Source organism: Lactuca saligna, mitochondrion (genome assembly GCF_052625555.1).
Source record: "Lactuca saligna strain CGN5271 mitochondrion, complete genome".
Classification (NCBI taxonomy): domain Eukaryota; kingdom Viridiplantae; phylum Streptophyta; class Magnoliopsida; order Asterales; family Asteraceae; genus Lactuca; species Lactuca saligna.
In genome coordinates this window covers 135,001-156,613 of record NC_042406.1, presented here as the reverse complement: position 1 = coordinate 156,613, position 21,613 = coordinate 135,001, and the positions used below count along the sequence as shown (strand labels likewise).

Genomic DNA, 21,613 nt, shown 5'->3' with positions numbered 1-21,613 from the left:
CCGCGTGCAGCCTACCTGCGGGAGACCGTAACGTCAGTCACTAAGTACTCCATACGTGGGAAATGAAAGCAGAATTCGTTCGGATCCTCCCACATGTTCAATCTTTTTTTAGCGGTTTCCCCAGAGATCTTTATCATTAATGCAACCTTCATTTTGCTCATTCATGGAGTTGTATTTAGTACGTCTAAGAAATTTGATTATCCACCGTTAGTCAGTAATGTGGGTTGGCTTGGATTACTTAGTGTTGCGCGCCTAGGAGGGCAGCGCGCTTTGGGATGCGGAGGAGCTATTATCGCCCAGTTCCCTAACCTAATGCGGCACCGGGTTCGGACCGCAGGGAACCGTAGCATGGGGGGGCTTAGAATCCTTTTGCCGCCGCAAGGCTGGCTAATCGTACGCAGCAGGCTCGAAGACCCCTGGTTCTGAAAGGCACATGAGTCCGAACGCTATGTTGAATGTGCGACCGACACTAGGTAGGTACCTGTGCAGGTGAGGCGTCGGTCGGTCCTAGAAACGGCGGCAGCGGCGCGAGGAGTTCACGACCGAACGTGCTGCAACCTAGGGATCACCAGGCAGCTCTTTCGCTCTCTAGGGATCGGGGGGGCATAGCACAATTCTTCTTGGAGGAGGGTTGGTTTGCCCGGGTGACTGATCCTGCCATAATGTAATCCTACCTATACTATAGCACCGACACCCGAAGTAGAGCATACATACGACGATCTTCATGCGTGAATAGCGGGGAGGAAAGAAAGGGCGGTAGATGATAATGAGAAAAGGCGCCGCGTCTGGGCGGGCGGAATGGATGAGCGAAAGGTGTCATGCCATGGAGTGGGTAATATCCCGAGTCTCATGTAAGACAACTAAATGCACCTCGAGGTGCTGCCGAGGAACTGAGGGACCTTCTCGAGCACAGGATAGGTAATTGAGAGATAGAGCTAGCCTATTCGTTATGGGGAATCAATGCTCCGGGCCGAATAGAGCTTACCTACGGCACCTGGCTTTCTCCGGCGCATATTAGCTTAGCTGCGCTTAATAGGCCGGTTTGCCTTCCTCTCTGGCGGCCTCCTTACCTTACCCCCGCTACACTCTCACTCCAAGCTACGCCTGCTGAGCAAGATGCATTGCGATTTCCTCTTCTGTGGACGCACCTATGACCCGGGACGGGAAGAGAAAGACTTTTTTCTACGGCGAGCTTTCTCTCGTAAAGCCAAAGACGCCCCAAGACAAGTTCCAACTGTTGGGAAGGGGACATGATCAATAGAACCTGGCTGGATCCGGGCTGGGAGAGGGGCGCCCATTCCTAACCACTTTCGAAAAGGTTCGCTCATGCTGGAGGGAGCATCCCCACTTAGTGATCGGTCCGCTAGTTCACGCAAATCCGAAGAAGTTATCACGGACGAGCCACATGCAGGGAAACTTGCACGTGTGGTTCTGGCCGGGCTTTCCTGAGGTATCTAATAACCTTGCTTCTGCTCGCCGCTGGCGCACCTCTCCTAACTATTGCCCATTTATTCTGGAATAATCTTTTTAGGAGGGACAATTTTACATATTTCTGCCAAATCCTTCTATTATTAAGTACGGCTGGTACCATTTCGATGTGTTTCGATTCTTCCGAACAAGAGAGGTTTGATGCTTCTGAATCCATTGTATTAATTCCACTTCCTACTCGCAGTATGCTCTTTATGATCTCGGCTTATGATTCAATTGCCATGTATTTAGCTATTGAGCCTCAAAGTTTATGTTTTTATGTGATCGCAGCATCAAAAAGAAAGTCTGAATTTTCCACGGAAGCCGGCTCGAAATATTTGATCTTAGGTGCATTTTCCTCAGGAATCTTATTGTTTGGGTACGACCGGACAACTACCGATATCTATTAATATCTTTTCTTATAATGTTGTTGTTAAATATATATCTATCTATATCGTAAACTATCGGATCGAGTATTACTTAGATGTGAAACTTGCGGACCTCATTGGTTGTGATATTGATCTTACGGGGGGAACGAAATCAAAGAATATATAGACTGACTTGTAGAGACCCTCTATGTAGTTGTCTATCTAGGGTGATCGATCTACATCTTTCCCCATAGCCCTGGGGCTGTGTCTCGATCTCCTATGTGCGAAATCTAAGGGACTTGTTCCTATGGAGATTCCCCTTGGTCTAATTCCACGCCTTATGACGAAAGGGGAGTCGGCGTGGCGTAAAGTGCAGATTGGGGGGAGTAGATAAAAATTCCCTTCTGGGGTATTCCGAAGGTGTAACCTAGGCAACAAAAAAGGGGCCCGATACTTCAACTAGAGGAGCGACCTGTTGGTTCACCAAACCCCGACTCAGCGTCACACGTTCTCCAGGTCCGAAGGGATCCAGCGCCCAACTACCGACTCCTCCCGGAATTGCGTTATCGGAGCCGAGCCAGGAATGGCCGTTAGTGGACACCCACCTTCACCGGTTAGAGAGGCCCTCTTTAATACATTAAGAAAAGATGTTCACAGGGGCCAGAAAGACTCGGTCATAGGAACTTAGACCACCTACGCGCTGGTGAAAACCACCTCGACCGGATCAGAGTAAACAACAATGTCGAATCAGGCCGCCCCTTGCCTTGAAAGAATTAACACGCGGCCACCAGCTTTCCCAAAATAAGGGGGGATCTGCTGCTTACTGCTCACGGAAACATCCGACCTATACTATAAGTCGTCCGCCTATTTTTCTGATCTCCTTTCCTTCTATTAATCAGATTTTTGGCTTTGACCGGTGAAAAATGGGGTTGATGGTGTTGGCTAAAAAAGAGGGAGAGAGGAGAGCCTTGGGGTACGCTCACTTCTGCATTTTTGTTTAGGTTCTCGAGATTCTCAATCGCTTTTTTTAGTGGGGAGGAATAGTGCGTGAATGACGATTCTCAGACGAGGGAATCGTTCCTCTCTAAATAAAAAGAAGCTAGTTCTATTGATAGAGCTTTCACGTCTGCGCATAGAAGACTTTTTTTTCCCTTCCATTCCGTTCTTACCATATCATGGGCAGTTGGGTTGGAATCCGTGTGATGGTTCGAAAGTGCTTTCAAATATTCTTCGCATCCCCAGAGAGATACATTGTTTCCATTGTGACTTGGTCGTCAAAAGGGGCACTACTAGTGTTGTGTACTTTTCATTGGAGCACACCTTTCGCTAGGAAGGGATCAGTTACGAGTACGAAATGCTTTTCACATACAAGTCGGATAGCGCGATAAGGCAGTTACACTCCTCCGCCTGGCATTCCAGTTCAAATACTAGTGAGGTAGACAACCTCATGTCATGCGTTAAAATAGTAATGACCTTGCCTACGGGCTCATTGGGACACTCAAGTACGAAGGAATTCTCCACTTAATTAAGGAAGGTGTCAGAGACAGAGGATCAAAGCAATGGAAAAGCAAGGGAACGAGGCGACCGGAGGGAGGGTTTGGTATGGTAGTGAGACCAATAGGGAAACATAATAAATAGGGAGTATGTGAAAGATCCATTGACACACGAAGGTAGAAGTCAGGTGTGTATTACATAGCATAGCTACTGAATTCGCAAAGACTCCTTCCTCTTTTAAGTTAAGTGAGGAACTCGCCTGAGGGAAAGGGACTGCGACCTTCAACTCCCAAGATATATCATATAATATAGCATGTTGCCCTGAGGAAGGATTGGAGTTATTTTCCTTCGGTCCATAAACGCAAGAATCGCGAGACGGCAGACATCGGCCGATGAGGCTAGTAGGGCCCTAGTCCTGTAACCATTTAGAAGGGGCAATGAGAATTCCTAACTGAGAAGTCACCACGAGCATAACAATCTGATTGGAACTTGAAAGAGAAGTGCATTTTTGAATGCCTAACTGAACGTTCAAGATTGGATTCAGAAGCTGAGGCGACCGGAAGGGAGGCGAGCGAAGTGAGGCCACTTTAGAGTCCCTCTGCCAAAGAATTTCATAGAGATAAATGGTTCAGCTCCCTTCTAAGCCTTGAGAGGATTAGAGGAATCATCGATGAAAGTGTTACTTACTTACTTACTTACGAAGATCGACTGGATAACCTTCTACTGACAGAGTGGTGGGTGCTACTGTCTTATCTTATCCCTTCTTCTTTTACCCCGGCCCGGGGCTGGTCATTCAGTTCAGTCAAGTTCATATGCTTTCCAACGTGGGAGTAAAGGGAGTTGGTAGCATTCCCCTGGCTTTCCATTTCCTTAGACTCTAGCCTCTAAGAAAGATCGAGATAAGGGCATTTCTTTGAGAAAGCATGGAATCCGAGTAGTTCTATGTCTCCGTTTTCTTCAGGTAAAGTCTCCGAATATAGCAGTTACTGATAAGGTAGACAAAAAGCAAGGTTAGCTATCGGATTGGTAGTAAGCAACATCGGAAGGTAGCAGAACGAAGTATTGCAATAGTCCCAGCAGCCAGAGACTGAAGCAGGTCGAGAGCCAGACTGGCTAACGAGGAAGTGTAGTTGCTTCAAAGCAGGATATGAAAAGGCTAGGAGGACAGTCCTCACAGAAGATGAAAAGATATGAAATCAATTCGTCTGGGTAAGTGAGAGAATGTTTTTCCGGTAGCCAATGACGTGATGAAGGAAGGAATTTTGCGAACAAGCAATTGCACACTCCTGAGGGGAAAAAAGCCACAACTGGATGATAGCAATCGAAAAGGTAGCAGTCGTTTGGCAGAAAAGCTGAGAAGTAAGTAGGCAAATTGAAAGCTAACAAGAAGGCCTTCTTCTCAAACCCCTTCTCTTCCTCAACAGGGCATTCGTGCAGAACCCCTTCTTTCTATGTCTTGCCATTCTTCATGTGTAGCTCCTTCTTGTGGTGATCGATCCCCAAAGCATTGAAAAAAGGAATTGACTTCTCCCAGATTCCTATCGTTCAAGGAATATCTTGTGTGCCAACCAAACCTGGAAGGTAGTGCCAGATCCCTAAGGATGCCAGACTCTCATTCGAACCCGATTTAGTCAGCTTTCTTAGCTCAATCCCTTATAGTGTTCATACCAGAGCATGGAAAGGAAAGCAATTAGCCAAGCTATGAAAGAAGAGTTTCATTGATGGCCTTCTTGTCTGCTAGAGGAACTGACATCTAATTCAACTATCTCAGCTTGCAGCATCGGAAGGAGAGAGTACGATACATCGGTGTAAAAGATTGATCCCTATTGCGGGGATGAGAGAAAAGAGTGAGATGACCGAAAGGGAAGGTGTGCAAAGAGGCATACTGGCTGAATAGGAAGCTAACCAAGGTACTGAAAAGACAATGGCAAGAGGTAGAATGAAGGAGGTTTCTCCAAAGCGGGATGAACTCAAGGAAAGCATCCGTAGGAGCCAATAGAAGGGAATGCGGTTTCATCAGCTACGCTTTATGCGCCAGGTTTTCAGACCTATCCTGTTGGATGAGCTGTTGTGTGCCTCCTTTTCATCCCCTCTGGATTGATGTCCTAAATACCATTTTTTCCTTTATTAGGATGCTTTTTGTTCGGATTAGCCTATCCCGCAAGAGAACTTCCTGAACTGGATAGTTTGACTGCGAATCTTCTTGCTATCAATACCCTGAGTTTAGTTAAAAAGGGTGATCTAGGATTTGCTATTACCTATCAAGCTCGAACAGTGGTGAACTACCCAGCTGCTAAAATCCATCTTTCCTCGATTCCTATGAGGGCGTGATAGACTTTGATCTGTATTTGAATCGTTTAGAGTGTTAGCAGATTTCCTTAGCGGGGAAGTCACTTGTCTCTTCGATTGACTTTCATTCAATATCCCATTCCCGCTGCATCGGCTGGTCAAAGATCACCCCAAAATTGATTCAAAAGCTGCGGTTGGCATGGCAGTGTGAGGTGCTCGTCGATCTCTCCGAACCGTTATACCCCAAGCCACGGCGAAACAGCCCAAGCGCAAGCAAGCTTGGCCGCCCAGCGTCCTCAAATCATTCAATGTCATCAGCTGAGAATGTAGATCAGTCATCAAGAAGTAAGGCCCAGAGAGCACACTGACATTCATTGCCATGTTCGATCTGAGTACAATCGAATTGCTAAGTTACAGCTACTCCTAGTGCGAAGAAAAAGAAAGAAAAAAAAGGGACAACAGTGTGTTGTGGTCGCGTACCCTTTGCACAGTGTTCTCTTCTGACTTTTAGACCTCCACTCCCTCTGCCACCATTCAATAGGCTTGACTTTCTAGCTTCTTCTTGCTTGAGCTGAGCACGTAAGCCAAGCCTTCACTTACTTATTCGTAGACTTTTCTGGAATCTCCATCTCCTCGTCGCACTTGTCAATCCGCCTTTCAAGAATATCTTGAATAAGAGATCCCTCCATAAAGAAAACCGATGGAACAACCACATCACCCTAATCATGAGGAAATGCGCTATGCTATAATATCGCCCAAAGAGCTTCGGCCTTAGCTTTTGCAAAGCTTCTTTTCCCTTTCCTTTTTGCACAACCTCTTCTGTTATAGAGTCCAATCGCGAGAGTCTAAACTTTGTTGCACTGGTCCGAGTTCGCCTGCCTTCGACTTAGTAGGTATGATGGGTGAACCGAACCGAGCCCCTATTAGATTAGACGGAGCTTCGTTGGCTGGAATAAAAGCACAAGAAGTTGCTTTACAAAAGGAGTCCTTAGTATGTGTCAAAACCGTTATAGTACTACTACACCGAAGTCTCGTACTCGAACTGGCAAGAACGGCCCAGCTTGCTGGCTGACTATTACCTGCTTACTTACTGGCTGACTTGGCAGCTGCCTTGAAAGCCTATTCCGATGGCGAGCAGTTATGATGGCTCCTTCCTAAATAAGTTATCTAAAAGTCAGTCTTTCTTTTTGTTTTCAACGATCTAGTGCTTGGTCCTTCACCTTTATGAGTAGGACTGACTCCCTTACATAGGTCTTATGTTCAGTACTTCGTATCAGGTTCTATCTATGGGACCTTAACGATAATTTTTTTGTTCTTTCTGAAAAAACCTAAGAGGTCCGTGACTGACCCTGTGTTCAGCACATGAGTTAGCGTTACCGCGTATTTAGTGGAAGCAGATAGTTAGGGACTGACCTGGTACCACTTTGAGTTACTGCCCCGAAGTACTAGACCAGCTCCTGTTGAAGAATAAGGCTTTTGAGCTGCCTGAGCATTGAATTTGGAACACAGGCCAAACGAAGTCGTACTGAGGACCCTAAGTAGTACTGTCAAAAACATCGGTACGTACAACATCCCCTTTCAAATTGCTGGACCTTCACGAACTTGCTGGAAACGGAGTACCGTGCCGGCAGGATCCCTATAAAGAAAGCCGCACAGAAAGATAAGACTACTTGGAATTCGGTGGGAATCCACAAAGACAGCGTAGGAGATATCGCCCATTATACTGCAATATGGTGAGCATAGCCATGTCTGATGAAAGAGCCACCTGCTGACCTGGTGTTGACGAACAAGTTCCGGAAGCATGCGAACAAGACTTGGGATCGCGGCTCGTACCAGTAAAGCCACAGAAATCAAAGAAGGCGCACGAAGGAAGGCAGTAGCACTAGCTTGATAATTTGTTCCGAGGAATGCAAAATAGCTGGACCTCTTATTGAAGGGGGCTCTAACATCATTCTGTTATTTCACCCCAGATTAATGATTAATGAGTAGCACAGAAGGCCACTCGCGCCACAGAAGTGGTATATAAGTGGTTATCCTTAGCAGAGTGGTGGTACGACACTACTTATCATACCACAATGAAAATGACCCCATTTTAATTGAAGCCCTCTATCGCTATGCTCCAACACTTATACCTATGCCCCAGCCTGAAGGTTCCAATGTTGCCTCGGCAGAGAGTCATCTCAGGGAGCAGTCGACTGTCATACAGATTTCGAAGGACAGTCAAGGGCACAAGTTAGAATGAAGCAATATGAGGATCAACATAGAAGTGAGAGGGAATTTTCAGTTGGAGACTGGGTTTTCTTGCGATTCCAGCCCTATACTATAGGCTTTTCCATAGCTGCTAGACAAAAAGACCCAGCAAGCATCAGCTCTTCCTGAGAAGGATTCAATCCAGCCCCTGCGACTTCGTCTTCCGCTCATAAGTAAGCTCTTCTCCACGGCATATTTTGACTCTGATCTTCGCTTCCTTCATTCGGTTTCTGGTTCTTGGCTGAACCAGTAGGTTGGAAACCTTCAAAGCAATATGCTGCTTTTACGCTCAAATACAAATGAAATTCGTGCTCAGTTCAAGTCAGCAGGATCTATCTCTTATGCAAGGTTTATTGATGAAGGTTACCTATTATTTATTGTAAATCTATATTTTTTATATAAAGTAAAAAAGGGCGCTCTCGTGCAATGCAATCTAAACAAGACAAACTTACAGAATCAAAGAACCTAACAAATGTAGGCGGAATACACTCATGATCTGCTTCACAAATGGGAGATTGGGTCGAAATCTATTTGTGAGATTAGGGATCGGCATATATTATCATAAGCATAAACATAAGTGAGGAGACCTGATTCAAATTAAAAAAGAACCTCTAGGAAGGTACCCTCGGCCGCCTATGACGGAGGACTTTTTTCCTCTTCTCTTAAGAATTTATCTGATAGGAACAGGCTAAACAAAAAGAAAAGGGGCTGTTTTTCGTCGGAATAGGGGCCTGTTGACACAATCCCATTTCTTTCTCCCTATTTTTCCCATGTATTTCTTGGAAAAACCAAGGCAATTGAATTGAATTAGCAAGTCTCCAGACTGATTTACTGGAGCAGGAGAAGTCACATCACTGAATCAATCATGCCTCAACTAGATCAATTCACTTATTTCACACAATTCTTCTGGTCATGCCTTTTCCTCTTTACTTTCTATATTGCCATATGCAATGATGGAGATGGACTACTTGGGATCAGCAGAATTCTAAAACTACGTAACCAACTGCTTTCACACCGTACGAACAACATCCGGAGCAAGGAGCCCAACAGTTTGGAAGATATCTTGAGAAAAGGTTTTAGCACCGGTCTATCCTATATGTACTCCAGTTTATTCGAAGTCTCCCAATGGTGTAAGGCCGTCGACTTATTGGGAAAAAGGAGGAAGATCACTTTGATCTCTTGTTTCGGAGAAATCAGTGGCTCACGAGGAATGGAAAGGAACATCTTCTATTTGATCTCGAAGTCCTCATATAGCACTTCTTCCAATCCTGGATGGGGGATCACTTGTAGGAATGACATAATGCTAATCCATGTTCCACACGGCCAAGGAAGCATCGGTTTTTAATCTCATTATGACTTGGTCGTTCAGAAGAGATTCTTTCTCGATCAGAATAGTGGAATGGAAGGCACTACAAGAAAGATATACTCCTTTTCAAATCGCCCCGCGAAGACAGACGTTCAGAAAGGTTCTCGAGATTCTCAATCGCTCTTTTTTTAGTGGGGAGGAATAGTACGGGAAGGGAGCGAGACCAAGCCGAGCCTCTAGTAGAGTAAGCCCTTCCCACGTGTAAAAATGAATTGCAGCCTCAACCATAGAGATCAACCTGCGCCTTTGATGTTAGGCCCCGGCGGAAAGTTTTCCGAAACCGAACTGAATGGAATTGTTACTTTCAAAAAATGCTTTCTGAAAAGAAAGAAGATCCATTTTCCCACGTAGTTCGTCGGTCAAACCAACAATTCTCTTCTCAAAGTAATAGGGAGATCCTTTTCTAGTTAGACTTCTTGCAATGAAAGAACCATCCCTTCCTATTTGTTTGTCCTGTCAGATAGAAAGAGAGACCCCAAAGAGCCTTCTTTACCACTTTAGGGGGCGGGGGTGAAGGGGGGGTTTACATGCAACCGAGGCAAAGTTGTTTATGATTGAATCTCAGAGGCACTCTTATCATTTGGTAGATCCAAGTCCATGGCCTATTTCGGGTTCACTCGGAGCTTTGGCAACCACCGTAGGAGGTGTGATGTACATGCACTCATTTCAAGGGGGTGCAACACTTCTCAGTTTGGGCCTAATCTTTATCCTATATACCATGTTCGTATGGTGGCGCGATGTTCTACGTGAATCCACGTTGGAAGGACATCATACCAAAGTCGTACAATTAGGACCTCGATATGGGTTTATTCTGTTTATCGTTTCGGAGGTTATGTTCCTTTTTGCTCTTTTTCGGGCTTCTTCTCATTCTTCTTTGGCACCTACGGTAGAGATCGGAGGTATTTGGCCCCCAAAAGGGATTGCGGTTTTAGATCCTCGGGAAATCCCTTTTCTTAATACTCTTATTCCCCTTTCATCCGGAGCTGCCGTAACTTGGGCTCATCATGCTATACTCGCGGGGAAGGAAAAACGAGCAGTTTACGCTTTAGTAGCTACCGTTTCACTGGCTCTAGTATTCACCGCCTTTCAAGGAATGGAATATTATCAAGCGCCCCCCACAATTTCGGATAGTATTTATGGTTCTACCTTTTTCTTAGCAACTGGCTTTCATGGTTTTCATGTGATTATAGGTACTCTTTTCTCGATCATATGTGGTATTCGCCAATATCTTGGTCATCTGACCAAGGAGCATCACGTTGGCTTTGAAGCAGCTGCATGGTACTGGCATTTTGTAGACGTGGTTCGGTTATTCCCATTTGTCTCTATCTATTGGTGGGGAGGTATATGAAGGAACGAATCAGTGGATTGAAGAATTCAAGCTCGAAGACAAAGAGAAGCGGGCTTTTCCAAAGAATTACTGCAGCTTTCCCACTCCCTTTGATTATCATATAAAAAAAAGTATCTTCCACTTTCCTACCAAATCTCTCTTTATTCTGGCACATAAATGAAGGGATCGAAGAGATTATGGCAGATCATGTTCACCAAGAAATGACCCGAAATTAGATAGATCTTGGTCTATTTTAGATTGTTCCTTTTAATCGTAATCAAAGATGTTTTCTTGTCTCTCGTTTCTTTTCTGAACAAATAGAAGAACCTAATGGATCGAACTCATCCTTGGCTGCTACGAAAGCAAATAGGCCTTGCGTTGCGGAAGGAACGTTCTGCTCTGAGTTGAAGGCAAGAGCTCCTTCCCTCCCTTCCTTATCGACATTAGCTGTATCCCATATCTCCCCATATCGTATTTAACTAGACCCCATCCCTCGCTTTGACTGTTCACCATATGTGTATCGTACCGACCCCATATCATACGTACAAGAATTGATTCCTTCTCCCCATATCACTCATTCACATGCCATCTCATTGTTCACCCGGAAAATCTTCTTGTTTAAGACAGATCGCTTCCCTCAGTCAGCGGGAGGCCTAGTCGATGTAGGCCCTCAAACCAAACGGCGGGCAGACCAGTCGAAGGAGTAGTTCACTTACCTGTTTGTACATATACTATACTCATACCCATATTACGATACAGATGTGTTCACCCTATCTTGCTTTCACGGCTTTGACCGGGAACCAAACCAAAGAGCCAATACACCAACAACCAAGGAACGGGAGTGGGTGGTCCCTAGGAACGGCAGAAAGGAAGTACTGGTTCAACCAGATACGAGTGACGGAACCGGTGTTGATCAAAGACATGCGCCGAGTGCCAGGAATGACTATAAGCCGATAGAGTCGTTTTAACATGCCATGAACCGAGATACAATTTTACTAGTGCCAGGTACAAGAAAGAGTGGAGTTGATTTACAGATACTAGTACCTGAATGACAAGTGACGAAAGCAAGAAAGAGTTACTAAAACCATTACGAATGACAAGTACACACAAGAATGACTCGATCGAGTCCCGAGAGACAGATAGAGCTTAACTAAAACGTCCGCCCGGTCATCCTTCCGCATCATCATCCGGCGATGAGAGGGATGATACGAGGATACCCTGATCGATTGAGGGAGACTGGTACAGGCAACAATTCGGGTGGCTTCGGAATACCTCCGTAAGCGGGATGAAGAACACTGTTTTAGATACAGTGATGTGAATCAAAATACCGACTTCCGTACTAGCCTGACCACCTGTTTTGAGAACAAGTAAGCTCCAATGCATGCTTCCTTAGTCAAACTATCATGAGTTATAAGGATCATACGGTTTAAGTATGACCTTGACGAAAATCTTCCAATGTCGATCCTAATGCTACAGTTGCTATCGGTTGCTAGCCTCAAAAAAATCTTTGTACCCTCATGGATACGGTCCTGAGGCTTCTGAATGATAGAATTAGAGGGTCCCTTTCGGACGTGCAGATTGAGGTTGGTAGGATATAGGCGTTAGGCTCTTTCGATGGCACTGAAAGGCCTGTTATCGTACTCTTTCGTATATAGTTGTCAAAGACACTGGAGAGAACTAGTCTCTCGGGCTAGGGGCTCTCTATCTATATACAAAAAACTGGATTTATAGCGAGCTTGTACTATTAGAACAAGGGCATAGTTTTAGGGACACTCACGTCTTTTTTTACAAGTCAAACTTCTCTCTATATTCAAGGGACTCACGATTGTGCAACGAAGTCTCCTATTCGGCGATATTCACATTGATTCTGGAATAACCTATCATATGCGGCCTCTGCTGCTGTTCACAAGTACAAGATGAGGATCAGCAACAGGTATTACCAGAGTATCATAGCTTATTTGACAGAGACGACGTTTCACCTTTTCCGCGGTGTGAACCTTGCGGGAAGTGTTGTATACTTTAAGAAGAGAGATCTATTCTACTTCTTTATTCTATCAAACCTGAAAACGAGGCCTCCGGTAAACAAGCTATAAAAGATGAATATCGCTCTCTCTAGCTAACCTGGAAAAAGTCTACCTTTGCGGAGCTGGAGCCGAAGCTCCTTCCTTTCTTCCTCCCTTGTTCTATTACCCCAAGGCCTCCTCGGTCTTCTTGGACTTGGTTTCTGTCTGATTTAACCCGCACTGCTAATGTAGGCTTTTTGGGGGTAATGGCATCGGCACACTATTCGTCTAAATAAGTTATCTTTCGTCTTCCAATAGTTCTGACCCGAAAAGTGAGCCCCGAAAACTGTCAACCTATGACCAACTCAAAATTAGAGTAGCTGATAGAGTAGAAGGTGGGATTCTATATTCTATAGCCTATGCGCCTGCTTCTGATGAGATAGAAGTAGGCTCCCGGTGCGTCTTCCTTCGGTCGGCTTGTCATCGAAGGATGTTAGCCAAATCAGAAGAACTATAGGCTCGAAGGCTCGGGTTGGTCAAGCGAACTGATTCATTTAATTCTTCGCCTAGTCTTAGCACCCGCACAGTAGAGGGGAATAAGCATTCCCTTTCCGACAAAACTAAGCGTCTTGCCGCTGGGTAAAGGCAATAGGAGGAGGTTTGGAACCCCAAAACAAGTCTAGGCTTAAGAACGGTGATGCTAGTTCAGTTGTTGAAAAAAATGTCCCGATGAACCTTGGGAGCATCCCGGGCAAGATCTATGGCTTCAGCTGCGGCTAAGCGAACTACCTATTATATATATTCTATAGAAGTGAATATGAGAGAAAAAGCTCTTCTTTCACATAGTGGGAGGCTGGCCTTCTCTCTTCCCAATTCTCCCAATGAGACCTCTTTCACTCACTTAGTGGACGACCCAGAGGACTTTAATAAAGCCCCCTTTTGCCTCATCACGATCTCCCGGTGAAGTAGCGGCTCCCTCCTATTACTATTTCTGGGGTGGAGTCGAAGCTATGGCACCAGAAAGTCAAAGAGATTCCGTCCCGAACCACTCGTGTAGTCTTCTTCCTGCCTCCCAGTTAGGCCCTATCTCGCTTTCCAAGTCTCATTTGGATGAGGCGCCGGCGCTACTAAATGCAACTCTCATTTCAACATTCTTCTCTATTGGCCCTTCCTTCTCTATCTGCCTAGAGAACCTCTCTTTCCCTACAAGGCACTAGAAGGTCGACCCCACTTTCCACACTATGTTGACTTTACTCCTGAGCCCAGTCATTCCCCGCCACTCTTTCACACAGCATTGAGGGCTTTTTCATAAGAAGCAGCACTCTATTGTCCACTTCGATAGCTTTCAAGAGTCTCTTTCATACATCGTTCCGGGGTCTCCCCTCTTTCTGGCGGGCCTTCTTTCTTCTGCTTCCTTGTGCTTCTGAGATCGCTAGCAATTTTCCATTGACTGATTCACCAAGCATTGGAGCAAGCGAGGAAGACCGCTTTTTCCATCATCCAAGTCCATCTCCGGCCCCCTTCTTCCTAAAGCCCCGCTCCAGCCTGCTCCTTTATCTGTCTTCTAGTCGGCTCCCCATTCATCTTCTGTCTCCCACGGATAGGTGCCTTTCGGGAACGTCTCTCTCCGCTACTCCCTTTTTGAATGAATAAGGGGTAGGGCCTTCTTCACTTAGTCATCTCTGCCTACGACTTTTTTTCTTTCTTGACCCTGCTCGCCTAGCTGGCCCTATCTTGCACGTTCCACTAACCGCTATCACAATAGGAGAATTCTTACTCTCACTTGACAAAGAGTCAGATCGTCTATATAGACCTCAAGCTAAAAAAGACAAGAAAGCAATACGCGCCTAGTAAGGCTCGGAAAAGAGAAAGTCCGAAATCATTGTGTTCTCAAGGCCGAAGGCCAAGTCAAAGACAGAGACCGTGCCCCTCGGGCACCTCTGAAGAGGGTGCCGCCCTTCCACTAAGCCTTCCTACATATATTCAAATCAGTACAAAGGCAAGTATATATTCTATTTTGAGGGAAAAATAGAAGGAAAAGATGGACTATGCCACATGGCCGCTACAAATAAAGGAAAAGTCTTATGCGAGTGATACCAATCGGACACACTTGGAAAAAAGGAATCATCAGCTACTAATACAGCTGAATCAAAGGAAAAGAAGTGAAAAAGCGGAAAGAAGTCAATGTGAGAAAGCAAAAAAGGTAACGAGGCGACCGGAGGAGGGAGAAAGGATAAAAGGGGTGGCAAGCAACTCGAAGGGATGCTGCGCCACCTAGGTACGCGTCTGGATCTGCCTCGGGCTTTGTCTTTGTTTCTATAGGATCTGCTACTCCAACCGTATCTACTTGTGGTGTACCTGGGTTGGTTTGGCCTCTTCCATAATCCTTGCCGCTGATGGTTATGGGTAAATCACAGTAAAGCAGAAAGGAAAGCCTCCCGGAGAACGTTTTCGTCGCCGAGAGAGAAGTCTCTAAAGCCGCTATGGTCTGGGCTCTCACTCACGTCGTCCGCCCCCATTACGCTGCTCGCCCTATTAGCCGGCGGAAACCATGAGAATTCATTCATTTCAGCCAGTCCCGGGTTATATATTGTACGGCGAAACTCGCTAATAGATATCTGTTTTCTCAGGAACCAGACCTGCATGCACGAAGAAGAACATATCTCTCTGGTCATATTCTTGTGGAACTTCTGTCGTCCCGTTCATTGTGGTTCCTCGGCCCTGCTAGCCATTTGCTTGCTCGAATTGTACACATTCAAAGAGGGGGCAAGCTAAACAAGCAAGCAAGCCATCCAAGTTTATTTTATAGAGTCGGAGAAAGAACTTGGGGTTCCCCTGTGACTAACTTAGCGCACTTCCGGTGGTAGCCATTGGGCTATAAAGAGCCACTCACTTATTTATTTATAGTTCGGTGTGAGATCAGCTAAATTAAGCTACGCTCATCATTTATGATCCACGGCTCACTCAATTAGAGCACTAACTACTTCAAAGGAATTCGCTCCAAAGAGGCTTTGAATCGCTCCGCTGGTGCGATCTGGTCGATAGGTTGTCCAGTCATCTCGGTGAGGAATTTCGCTATGCCCCCCGCTGACCTTTCACTGTGAGTACTGCTGCAGTAAAGCCAACGGGAAGATCAGTCCCAGGGCTCAATCTAGGCTGCCAGCCAAGATGAAGATGGATTGAAGGGGTTGTCAGGGAGCTTCATAGGGAATTGTAGGATCCATAGCTGGAAAGACTGCAGGAAAAAAGGGGAACATAGTCGCTAGGAAATCAGATTCCATAGTCAAGGCTGAGACAGACCCTATGTTTACTTCGCGATAGTCTTAGCTCGACATTGTCAAGCCATACTATCTACCAAAATTTATTTTTTTCTGACATTATATCCTATATATCGGAGATATAAGGTTTGAACTTCCACTTATGGTAATCGAACTTGGTAATCAAACTCTTTCCCGGCAAGAAGATAAAAGATTTCCTTCGGGCAAGTTCCACTATAGTTGGGAAAGGAACGGACCACAAGCTTCGCGCTCTGCCTTTCTTGTATTTGGACTCTTTCGCGCTATATGCTGCTCTCTCTGCGCGCTTAGCTTTCTTTGCTCTTTGCTATCGTGCTATTGCCGGCTTCCTTCTCTTTAAGACTAAGACCAAGGGCTCTTACAGAGTGAACACGTCTTATTTCATTTTTAGAAAGATGATCTTTTTCATTCCCCAAGGGGAAAAGGTCTCTTCTTCTGCTTCAGTTGATCCTGAAGCAGATCTTTTTTCGACTTCCTTCCTGTCTGGGATTTGAAAAAGCAAAGTCCTTACTTTGACTTACCCGAATCAAGTCAAGGCGATGAAGCAGGCTCAAGGCCCATTTTCTTATAAGAGTTCTCTCTCTCCCCGGGAATCATAGCCTAGTATCGTACCGGGAATCCACTTCTGACCTGACCTTCTGACGAGAATCCTTCTAACTTCACTCTTTTTTTCAAGTAAAGAATGTGTAAACCGAGGCCATTGAATCTGCTGCAGATGTCATCATAGAAGAAGAAGCTGTTCTTCTTTTTTCTGCATCAGCTACTAATCACACGTTTGGAATCGATCTAGCTGCTTAGCTTATCTTATGTGGTTTGGGCATACGGATTCGACTAGCATTCACGTGGGTAGCATTTGAATGCGGAATCACCCGAAAGCACGGGATTCGACTTGACTTTCTTTCCGATGGTCCTATCTTATTAGAAATAAGTAAATAGTGGATCTTCGACTAGCATTTCGTGGAAATCATAGTTGGTAGTGGCTTTTTTGCTTTGACCAGGCCAAAGGCGAAAAAGAGAGAAAAAAGGCAATTCCTTCTCTTCTGTTGTCACAAGAAGGGACTAGGTTCCTAGCCAAGCCAGGGAATCTACGACCGATTGTCAAAAAATATCCCACTACGGGGTAATAAGCAAGGAAGGAGTGCCACTTTCAAAAATTCTTTTTTAGTTAAATCACCCGCCGAAGCGAATCCTTCGAAATAGCCAAGCCAGTAAGTAGAAGGGCAAGGTGACCACAGGGAAAGGCATTACCAGAAGGAAAGTAGTCCAACTCAATGTCTTACGCATCAGTGGCATTTGAGTGAAAGCAGTAAGTCAGTGGCCAAGAATCATCGATTTTTGAGTTACCAGCTCAAGGCAGCTCATGGGAATTTCTTTAAGTAAGAACGATCCCCAGTGTCATCCTCTTCGTCTTCTCTTTAGGAAAGCAAGTCCCATCGAGTGGAGTCAAGGCATGCCTTAAGGTAGCGACTGACTTTCAGGTGAGATGGTTCAATAGTAGATTAGATAAAGGCTCTTGCTACTTCCCACGAGGGGAGGAAAGTCAATAGCGTAGATAAGGAAGTGGCTATTCTTGTTTGTTCATGACTCCGCTGCGCTCCTCTTTCATGGAATAAGCGCCTTTTCTCTTACAGACAAAAGAAATGGATTTTTTCCGGCTAGCTCGAAGGGAAGGAAAGAGCGCTATAAGAGAAAGAGTGCCTCGAGAATAGGCTTTTGGTATTTTTACTGAAAGCAGAGGAAGCATTCGATGCATCATATAAAAAAAAAGTGCAGCTGCCAGAGCCCCGTATTTACCAGCGGGGGTCCCGAGATATTCTATGATCAAAGGCTTTGTGGTTGTCACGAACTGGATTCGAACCAGCACCTCTGGGAGCAAAAGACAGGCCCAGCGAACTACCATTCATTCGGATCGCGACTTGGTTACCCGGTTCCCCTATTGTGAGGGTACATCCGGGGCCAGCTGCATGGACCTACTTACCATGCTAGTTGACCAGCGGCAGCGCTTTCCCTTTTATTGATACTACCAAGACGATTTGGATACTTGACTTCTAGATGCAATATCTTCACTGTTCTGAAAACAGAACTTTCTTGTTCATTCTAGCTGTCAGCCAGCTTCATCATTACCATACAAGCCTGTGGTGGACTACACCATACCTTTCTACAATTTCTAAGTAGTATCCCACCTTTGGGCTATCCTCTGTAATGCACTTCTTCTTCTGGGGATAAGACCTTACAACTAGATTGGAGATGATCCCTTCTCTCCAGTGAGTGCAGTGAAGGACTCTCGCCTAGTTCTGAAACTCTTCCCGCAGCCTTGCCCTTATTGCCCTGCCTACCTCGGCAGGCATACCCCGGAACCAATTCATCTCATCGGCCCGCTTTGCTAATCCGTGGACCAAGGGATGTAGGCCTAGGAAAACTTGAAAGAAAGAAGCAATACCGACGGTACCAAAAGAGCTAAGAGCTCAAAGGACAACTCTTTACTCACCTGTTCTACGTATACCGTTCACCAACACTCACGGACACTCCCCCCGGGCTGGGAAACTTCCAACCTTCTATACTGATACCTTTCTTGCATACCACTTATGGGATTGCTTGAGAACCTGCTCCATGATCCGCGTCATTCTTTTCGACCTGAATAAAGTAATGAACTAAAAGTCAAAGACAAGTTAACTCTAGGGGCTTATGGGATAGGTTAGCTCACCTTATGAATAGGTTAGCTCGACTTATCATCCGAGAAGAGTGAAGAGAGGAACCTTCGGAGCTCCTCTTCTATCGTATCGATTGAGCGGTTCATATCTTCTATCATCTCCGTAGAGGGTTCAGTCTCCACTATTTTAAGTCCGTATTTATTTCTACCCCTGAGCTCGAAAACCTGGTGGAGGACTCATATAAACCTCTTCGTGGAGGTCTCCATGAAGAAAGGCCTTTTTGACATCGAGCTGATGCAGTGACCAAGATCTGTTAGCTGCAACTGACAGACTGACTCGTATGGAATCAGTTTCATTTGGCTCTAGACTACGATTCGATAGAGAATGATTTGGCACATCTTCGATTTCCTGGTATGAAAGTAAAGTCGTTAGGCTTGGTTTTCTTTGAGTTCAAGATATTCGGCATAAGCCGTCTTTGCTTTTTCTCTTATCGATGTGATCCTTGTCTTTAGCTTGGGACTTAGCTTGGCACCAGGGCGGCTTGCTTACCTACCTGATGACTTTCTTAGCCGCCTAACCGCTTCCTGTATCTCTTCCTTTCCTGCATCCTCTTACTTCACCGAATAGTAACCACCAGAAGATGGAGTCTTTAACTACCTCTATGAACTGCCTACTCCTACAGCTTGCCTTTTTAAAGCAACTGCTTGGCCGGCTTCTCGTCTTCCGTCTTATCCTTCCTCATTCCCTTCCCCACTTCCCTTAGCCGAACTCCCAGCTCTTTTCCCGTTGTTCTAGCTCTTTCCGCTGACCTTCCAAGGTAGGTAGCAGCTTTGTAAGGTAGTTTTCCATATCCGTTAACAGCTCTAAGCCTAACCGCTTATTCCGACTTTCTTTCCTTTTGCCGGCTAGTCTACTCCTTTACCCGCTTGCCCTTTTTCTGTGTTTGCGTGGCATCTGTTCTCTTAGTAAGAGGCTGCGCTCCGGACCGTTACACTAAGCTCTTCACCTGCTCGTTCCCCAAAGGCAGTGATAGGAGAAGAAAGACTAGACTTTGAGACCAGACCTCCACTGGCGTTTTTGCAATGTCCTCCCGACCCGTGCTCTGAAAAGATCATGCATGAGATGAAGCTCGTGTATCTGTTTCAGTAAAGACCGAAAAGAAAGACCCGCTGTTCTATTTTCGTGTTACCTTTTCTTCATCGTCAATGCGGCTCGTCCCTTCCTTGGTGAAAAGGGGGACCCCCTCCGCCGATGGTTTTCGAGCGTCTATCGATGCTGGCCCTTCCCTTTCCATTCTATCAGCGGGACACAGGGCTCTCCTCGGCTTTGAGCTCTTCCCCCGATGCCTGAATGCTCCTTTACCGAGCAGAGGACTCGCTTTCTTTTTGGTAGACTGATAAAAATCACTAATCAATAAATTGCGTTTGTAAGATCAAGCTCAGCTCGTGGATCTTTGATTCTTTTAGACAAGTCGTTGGTCTTTTCGATTTTCCTTTGACCTAGTATGAATAGTAAATGGGTATAGTCCCGGTTGATGCTGCTGACATAGATGTAGATGGGGCGCCTTGATTAAGAGGTTGAGGGGGCCTCCGATCCTCTTTCGTGTGCAACGGTTAAGAGTGGAAAACCGCTCCTCTAACTTGAGTGGCTTGACGCTCCTATGACAGTCCTAGTTGGAACTCGTACCCCCCCCTCGCTATCTATCGTCAGTTATTGTCCCAGGCGAGGAACTGCTTGTATCAGACCTGATTCTCGCGCAGCAAGATCTTTTGTGAGTGCCCTTCCTTTGGGGCTTGAGGCTCATCTCACGATGTTCGTCTTGTCTGATTGTTTTTGTCTTGGTTGGTACGCTCCCCCTTGTGAAAGAAGTCCTCTATCTGCACACTAACCTGGGAGACTTTCACCCAGTTTTTCCCTTGATGCTTCTAAGCCGCTTTGAATTGGCCTGTGCCCGTTGATGAATCATCAATCCATTCAGCCGTCACGTCAGCCGAGAAGACGGACTTGCTGGTATCGTCAAATAGAGTATAGAATCCTTCTTCCGCTCTAGTGGCGGGTTTATCTTTTCATTAAGTAGCCCCTCATTAACCTCGTACACTGAGTCAAGCAACTTCTCCTTTTCTGTCATGAAGAGGAAGTGAGATGATGACAATGCGGCTGGGAAAAATCCATATCAATCCATTTCTTCTATAAGAGAATTGGATCCCGACCCAGACCTAAGAAATGAAATTAGATGCCGATTTCATTCCAGTAGTACCCGTTGCTTCTTTTGTTGGGTTGGTTGGAGTGCTTTAATCAGACTTGACCGAGTAGATCATGTTGGGATCTTCACCATGAATGATCCTCCGGGCGAAGCATCTCATGGCACACCATTGATCAATAAGACAGGAGAAATAGAATAGACAGGGATAACCCCCATTCCTATCAGCGTGAAATGACATTCATTCAATCAGTCCTCTCCTCCGCTCTCTCTGTCCCTGGCTTCTACTTTCACATACCTTCTGGCCTCAGTCGTTGACTTTGCCCCTTCCGCTCCTCCATTTAACAAGCAATTTAGTGGTTGTTCGCTCCTGAACGAAGCTATTGGGACAGCGGCTTTGATAGCGCTTTCTCAATGAGAGAGATCATATCGTGGTAGAGCTCCTATCCGTGCTTTGACAAATCCCTCTCTGGCGTCATCTACTGGCTGACTGCACACTGCCTTCTGCCTGACTATGGCTTTTAGAAAGCAAGATCCCTCCGTTTATCACTCTATAGAAAGAACATCCCATACAGAGTCTTTCAACTAACAACTAAGCTATTCGAGCCTTCACCTAAGCTCTCATCGATAGAGCCCCTGTCTCTTTGATTCTTGTATACAAGTCTGGTAGTCAATTGTTCTAGCAAGGATGGGCTAGTTGCCTACTCTCGCCTAACCCGCCCCTTTGACTGATGATCAATATGACAAAAGTAATCTATCTTGATCCTTATATGACGCAATTCATAGATTTGGGCAAGTCAGAGTGAAATCAAAGTCAAGTTATTGGCGATCATACCTACTCAATGAGAATGCTCTCAAGTCCAGTCAATGTCTTTTTGATGATACGATTCTCAGGTGCGAAC

General features: G+C 45.6%; 3 protein-coding genes and 1 pseudogene across 3 annotated transcripts, besides 2 other annotated features.

Annotated features, from left to right (window-relative positions):
- Positions 1-93: 93 nt before the first annotated feature.
- nad2 (NADH dehydrogenase subunit 2) lies at positions 94-246 on the top strand (one part of a trans-spliced gene, as the record gives it). Coding sequence (YP_009642412.1) covers positions 94-246 — 153 coding nt within the window.
- A 1,208-nt stretch (positions 247-1,454) lies between these two features.
- nad2 (NADH dehydrogenase subunit 2) lies at positions 1,455-1,847 on the top strand (one part of a trans-spliced gene, as the record gives it). Coding sequence (YP_009642412.1) covers positions 1,455-1,847 — 393 coding nt within the window.
- A 6,669-nt stretch (positions 1,848-8,516) lies between these two features.
- Positions 8,517-8,731: a dispersed repeat (second copy of repeat X-02).
- A 2-nt stretch (positions 8,732-8,733) lies between these two features.
- On the top strand, positions 8,734-9,213 carry atp8 (ATPase subunit 8). Its single transcript has one exon. The coding sequence runs from the start codon at positions 8,734-8,736 to the stop codon at positions 9,211-9,213; it is 480 nt and encodes a 159-aa protein (YP_009642411.1).
- Positions 9,214-9,784: 571 nt separating this feature from the next.
- On the top strand, positions 9,785-10,582 carry cox3 (cytochrome c oxidase subunit 3). The gene has a single exon. The coding sequence runs from the start codon at positions 9,785-9,787 to the stop codon at positions 10,580-10,582; it is 798 nt and encodes a 265-aa protein (YP_009642410.1).
- Positions 10,510-10,797, top strand: sdh4 (annotated as a pseudogene).
- Positions 10,798-17,702: 6,905 nt separating this feature from the next.
- Positions 17,703-17,766: a dispersed repeat (first copy of repeat X-14).
- Positions 17,767-21,613: the final 3,847 nt, after the last annotated feature.